The sequence below is a fragment of the Phoxinus phoxinus genome, assembly GCF_949152265.1.
Source record: "Phoxinus phoxinus genome assembly, chromosome: 10".
Taxonomy (NCBI): domain Eukaryota; kingdom Metazoa; phylum Chordata; class Actinopteri; order Cypriniformes; family Leuciscidae; genus Phoxinus; species Phoxinus phoxinus.
In genome coordinates, this window is record NC_136885.1 from 36,641,819 (window position 1) to 36,648,225 (window position 6,407).

General features: G+C 42.0%; 1 protein-coding gene across 3 annotated transcripts in view; it reads left to right on the forward strand.

Annotated features, from left to right (window-relative positions):
- Positions 1-5,054, forward strand: part of clk2b (CDC-like kinase 2b) — an 18,736-nt gene extending 13,682 nt beyond the window's left edge. The window contains exons 11-13 of one of the 3 annotated variants that reach the window (XM_079625788.1): positions 1,268-1,347; positions 2,022-2,112; positions 4,438-5,054. In XM_079625788.1, the coding sequence (XP_079481914.1) occupies positions 1,268-1,347; positions 2,022-2,112; positions 4,438-4,611 (345 nt within the window). In that variant the 3' untranslated portion in view covers positions 4,612-5,054. The remainder of the gene's footprint in view (positions 1-1,267; positions 1,348-2,021; positions 2,113-4,437) is intronic. The other 2 variants (XM_079625787.1, XM_079625789.1) reach the window with 2 other exon arrangements.
- Positions 5,055-6,407: the final 1,353 nt, after the last annotated feature.

Genomic DNA, 6,407 nt, shown 5'->3' on the forward strand with positions numbered 1-6,407 from the left:
AATTTTGATGAAATTATTCCCAAATCGGTTCATATGTCTTGTGTATATCCCTCGAATGCATAGTGTATATGTGCATTTCTGAAATGCATAACTCAGTCTCTGAGAACAGAACACTGTACACTGTGGACTCCTGCGTTTACTGTACCGCTGCGGTGATGATGTGTACTGTGTAAAGCGCTGTACACACACACACACACACACACGTGAATTGGACTTATGTAACATCCGCTCTGGTCCTCAAAACTTTAATAATTCAGATATTTAAATATTGTTGAAAGAACCGCTTCTGCTCCCCAAGGCAGAGTATGTTGGTTAATATATCTGTATATTATTAATTAGATATTTAATATATCAGTAAAAACAGTGAAATATTATTACTGCTATATATTTTTCAGGATTCTTTGATGAATATAAAGTTCAGAAGAACAGCATTTATTTGATGTTGAATCTTTTGTGACATTATTAATGTCTTTACTGTCACGTGTGATCCGTTTAGTGCACCATTGCTGAATAAAAATCTCACTTACCCCGTTATTTTCCACATGATCTGAAGCCGTTTCAACACTGATCATAATCATAACTGTGTCATCAGATCATCATATTACACTGATTTCTGGAGGATCATGTGACACTGAAGACTGGAGTAATGATGATAAACTCAGCTTTGATCACAGGAATAAATTACACTTTACTGTATATTCACATAGAGAACTGATGATCTACATTATAATAATATTTCACTGTTTTACTGTATTTATGATTAAATAAATGAGCAGAAGACTCTTTCAAAAACATTAATAAATCCTAGTTATTCCTAACATTAGTGTATATTAAACCACAATTAATCTCCGTGAGATGTTTTTTTTTTTTTGTGGACCTGTTACGAATCAAACCGTTTATTTCTCTTTTTATGAGTTTTAGTATTCACTGCCATTACTCTGACCCGCTCATCATTCATATAAACACAACTGTGTGTGTGTGTGTGTGTGTGTGTGTGTGTGTGTGTGTGTGTGTGTGTGTGTGTGTGTGTGTGTGTGTGTGTGTGTGTGTGTGTGTGTGTGTGTGTGTGTGTGTGTGTGTGTGTGTGTGTGTGTGTGTGTGTGTGTGTGTGTGTGTGTGTGTGTGTGTGTGTGTGTGTGTGTGTGTGTGTGTGTGTGTGTGTGTGTGTGTGTGTGTGTGTGTGTGTGTGTGTGTGTGTGTGTGTGTGTGTGTGTGTGTGTGTGTGTGTGTGTGTGTGTGTGTGTGTGTGTGTGTGTGTGTGTTTTAGACTCACGATAACAGGGAGCATCTGGCCATGATGGAGCGAGTACATGGACCAGTTCCTTCAAGGATGATTCGTAAAACGAGGTCAGGAAACATTGAACATGATTCATGATTGATATTATCAGTGTGAAGTAGAGCTGGGGCATGATATATATGATATATATATATTTATGACAATTATACCATGACAACGCGATGCGTTGCGAATCCAGAAATGATTCCAATGCCTTACACACACACACACACACAGGGTTCGTACAGTGTGCTTGAATTTGACTTTTTAAAATGTAAGTCCTAGAAAACCCTTGAAAACGGCCATATTTATTAAAAAGTGCTTGAATTATTGAAAGAAACTATATGTGCACTATACACTATATGAAATTAGTGTTTAATTTGATTGATAAATCAATATTTTCAGGCAATATTAACTCTGAGCTCGTCTGATGTCGATATAGAGGCGTTTCCCACGGCTGTGAGTGTGATGTTGCTCATTAATATTCAAGTATACGATACAGCTCGACCATATATTCATGAGGAAACATCACTTGATGAAGAAAGCGATATCTAGATATGTACGCGCGTCCTGAGGTGCGCTGATGACATCATCATCTGCTGTTATCCTCCGGATCTGAGATTGATGTGAACAGAACCGTGTGTGTTCGGGAACAGTCCGACTCTCTCCACGGACCGCGACGCACGGATTATTCCCCCAGCTCGAGTGTGTCAGTGTGTGAGCTTGACTTGACCTCTGCCCTCAGGAAGCAGAAGTACTTCTACCGAGGCCGGCTGGACTGGGACGAGAACTCGTCAGCGGGACGATACGTCCGAGAGAACTGCCGACCGCTGAGAGTGAGTGACGGCTCTCTCCGGGGGTTAGGAACTATAACATGTCTCTGTGGAGTTTAGTCGATCAATGTGGGCTAATGTAACCGGTGCACTAACATTCAACAATCAGGCTGGGCACGTGAGGACTCTCAAAATGGCTGAAAAGCTAAATTCGAGCTTCTTTCTTAAATATTAGCAAAACTCAAGTTGTATTTGAATTCTGAAGGCAATACTTAATGCTAGAGGGAAACAGTGCTGTATGTCTTCTGTCCACAAGAGGGCGCTGTGAGCGCAATAAGCAAATATAAACCTAATCATCTTTTATTAAAATTAATTGACATTCACTTTTTAAAGTGCATTCACTTTTGAATCAATTGATATTAAGGCGAGACACTACAGGTGAATAGGGGACAATTTAAAAATAACAGATATCACCATGAAACTTCCTCAGTTGATTACTTACACAAGTTCATAAAAAAAATTTATTACAAGTTTTTGAAATTTGTATGTTTAATTATGCAAATTATGCATTATCTCTTTAAATATGCGCAATTGTGCATATATTTTCGGTAGATAGATCTGAACATATGATAAAGCCAGGTGCAAAATTCTTTTTTCATTGTGATTACACACAAGATGAAAGATGTTCAGAGGGATTTCAGGAGATATGCTTTCATGACCTAGGAAATCTAAATATACTGTCCATAGCCTTAAAAAATTGATTTTCACCATATCTTTTGGATTTAAAATGTCACAAAAATCAGGCCAGGAATGATTTATTAACAAATCCCTCTGAACATATCTTCAGAATACTGCTGTGTGTAACTGGAGAGTTTGGTGTACATCGGCTGAGATGTTCATACTGGAGAATGACAAACTCATTTTGAGAAAAAGGCATTTAAAGATTTGTAATGTAAAAATTCATACTTTTTAGTGGAAACAACTATTTACTGACACTATCTCATCAGATCATTAGCAACAACAATACAAACCACCTAAATCACATCAAAACTTATAAACACAGCATTTATGGCCTTTAACTGAGCAGAAAAACAGCCAAAAACACACATCTGAGTGTCAGAGCGCGTCACGTGATGCTTCTGAACCAATCACGGTGCCAGAAAGTGACATCAGCCAATGAGATTTTGCTTTTAGAGTTAAATGCCCATTGTACTTTCACGATTGGTTGCTGATTAAAAGGAAATGACCATATTTGGATCGACAGCATTGTACAGCAGAGAGAGCTTTACAGCGGTGTGTGTGATTAAAGGAAGCAGAGAGAGAGAGATCGCGGATCATGATGATTAACGCCAACTTCTGTTGAATTTCTAGGAAATCTACAGACGCAAACAATCAAAGTGTAGTAAAATAAAGACCTAAATGTGTATTTCTGACTTTTTTTCACCACAATTGAAGACAAATAGTAGCCTGGGAAAACCCAGACCACTTCCGGCAAATTTAGATTTGCTCTGCAAGTGGGTCTGGCAAAGAGCCCATTGAAACCCATTTCCAATCCGCCGAAATCGCGGCACCAATCAGAAACGTTTTACACGATGACGACAGAGCAGAGACGGTGACGCAGATTTTGTACATTACAGAGATGGATGCCGCCGTGGAACATCACAACATCACTCGTTCGAATCAGCTATCGCGTCTGTTTCAAGCGATTTAAAATGGTCATTTTCGTTAACACAAACAGAGAATTGCTGAGAGTCTCGAGATGTTTCTCCGTCGCTCTGCATACGTCATGTCATTCATCGCTCTGATTGGTTTTAGATCTATCCGACGTCCGTTGGTGACGCCCCTGTGGAAATGAATTGTCTATGGAGCTTTGCCAGACCCTTACTCAGTTACAACTGAGAGGGTCTGGGTTTTCCCAGGCTAGACAAATAGCCCAAAATCTCAAAATTGACCAGTGAAAACAATGTGTTTGTGTGCCGCTTCTCTCGGTGAGACACCACTGGGGAATAGGGTCAAAGTGTTTAACTAGCAGAAATCACCATGAAACTTTCCCAGTTGATTACTACATGAAGATGAGAAACATTTTATTACAAGTTCTCTGTAATTTAATGTTTAGATATGCAAATTAGTCAATATCTAATTAAATATGCACTAATTTGCATACATTTTAAAAGACAAAGTCTGAGTATTGGATAAAGCCAGGGGAAAAATTATTTTTCATTTACAGGCATTACAAATCCATTTCAGGGATTTACGGATATCTACTTTGGTTATCCTGTAGATCAGAATATACTGTCAATAGCCTTAAAACAATATTTTTCGTCATGTTGTTTGTAATAAACTGTTCTATAAATCAGGCTAGCAGTAATATCCCCCCCCCCCCCCCAGAGGTACGTGCTGCTGGAGGCAGAGGAGCATCACCTCTTCTTTGATCTGCTGGAGGGTCTGATGGAGTTCGAGCCGGACCGCCGCCTCTCTCTCTCCGCTGCGCTGCGTCACCCCTTCTTCAGTCCCGTCCGAGACGCCGAACACTTCGGAGGCTCCCGTAACATCAGCCGGTGACCTCTGACCTCTCCTTTAACCCCCGCTCGCGTCTCACGGCGGGCCGGACGCAGCAGCCGGTGGGAACGCCCACGGGAGTTCGGTGACGGACAGGTTGGTCATCCAATCACGTATGCTTCTGCCGTGATGAAGAGACTGCTGGTGATTGGGTGAGTTCTCGCTCGCTGCTGATTGGAGGAGAGAACAGCCAGTAGCATTAAACTGAGACCTTCACGAGCGCCCTGATTGGCCGGCCTTCGTTTGACGGACAGCTTGGCTCTGCCGAGGCGGGGGTTCAGGGGTCAGTGCCGGGGGGTCCACCATTGCACATGTCCTGCTTCCCGCAGACAAACACACTTTTTCAGTATTTATTTTATGACTTTTGTTGTTTTGTATGAGATGAATATCATTGTATATACAGTACATGTTCTCTATAATAAAACGTGCTTCATATCATTTGACTGAGTTGTGTGTGTGTGTGTGTGTGTGTGTGTGTGTGTGTGTGTGTGTGTGTGTGTGTGTGTGTGTGTGTGTGTGTGTGTGTGTGTGTGCTAGGAATCTTTTGTAAGGTTTCTGTCCATACAGCACATAACCCCGACCGACGTGCAGTGTGTCCTCAGGGGAACCAATCAGGTCAGTGCTCAATCAATACCCAGATGTTATCATCCGCTAGTGGAGCTGCTAGCAGGGTTTGAGATTAGCACACACACGCTAGAGAGGTTCTGATTGGCCGGTGAGTGAGAAAGTTGATTTCAAACCCTGGCTCCCAGTGAACGAGCCGTTCTCAGCACGCGGTGTGTTGGTCAGATGATCTCTTCTGTCTTAAAGTCACCATCAAATCAATCACGAGGGCGGGGCTATAACCTGTCACTCACATGAGATCAGCCAATAGCAAACCATCCCCACCATCCACTCAAGCCCCGCCCACACGTGTGTGTTCACTGATGACCGCAGCGGAGATCAGCCGCGCCGCTGCAGCTTTATACCCGGCGGCGACTTTATTAATGTTAGTCAGTTATCATGTTATGATGTCTCCGGCTCTGATGACGGGTAATGCTCACGCTGCAGCGGAACACACACAATACCTCATCTTGTTAATAAGTCTTTATTGTTTTTAAAATGAGCTATTTTTATTATATAAAATTCGCTTTTCATCAAACCCTGTGAGAGAAATAATCTCTGATGTGCATTTAGTAACGGATATGAAACTGTGTGTTTAATCTTTTCAGGAGTGTGTGTGTGCAGAGCCAACCAGAGGTGTGTGTGTGTGTGTGAGTGCAGAAACAACCAGAGGTGTGTGTGTGTGTGTGTGTCTGTGAGTGCAGAAACAACCAGAGGTGTGTTTGTGTGTGTGTGTGTGTCTGTGAGTGCAGAAACAACCAGAGGTGTGTGTGTGTTATATCGTGAGGTGTGTGTGTGTGTGTGTGTGTGTGTTATATCGTGAGGTGTGTGTGTGTGTGTGTGTTATATCGTGAGGTGTGTGTGTGTGTGTGTGTGTGTGTTATATCGTGAGGTGTGTGTGTGTGTGTGTGTTATATCGTGAGGTGAGGTGTGTGTGTTATATCGTGAGGTGTGTGTGTGTGTGTCTGTGAGTGCAGAGCCAATCAGAGGTGTGTGTGTGTGTTATATCGTGAGGTGTGTGTGTGTTATATCGTGAGGTGTGTGTGTGTGTGTGTTGTATCGTGAGGTGTGTGTGTGTGTGTTAATCGTGAGGTGTGTGTGTGTGTGTTATATTGTGAGGTGTGTGTGTGTGTGTCTGTGAGTGCAGAGCCAACCAGAGGTGTGTGTGTGTGTGTGTGTGTGTTATATCGTGAGGT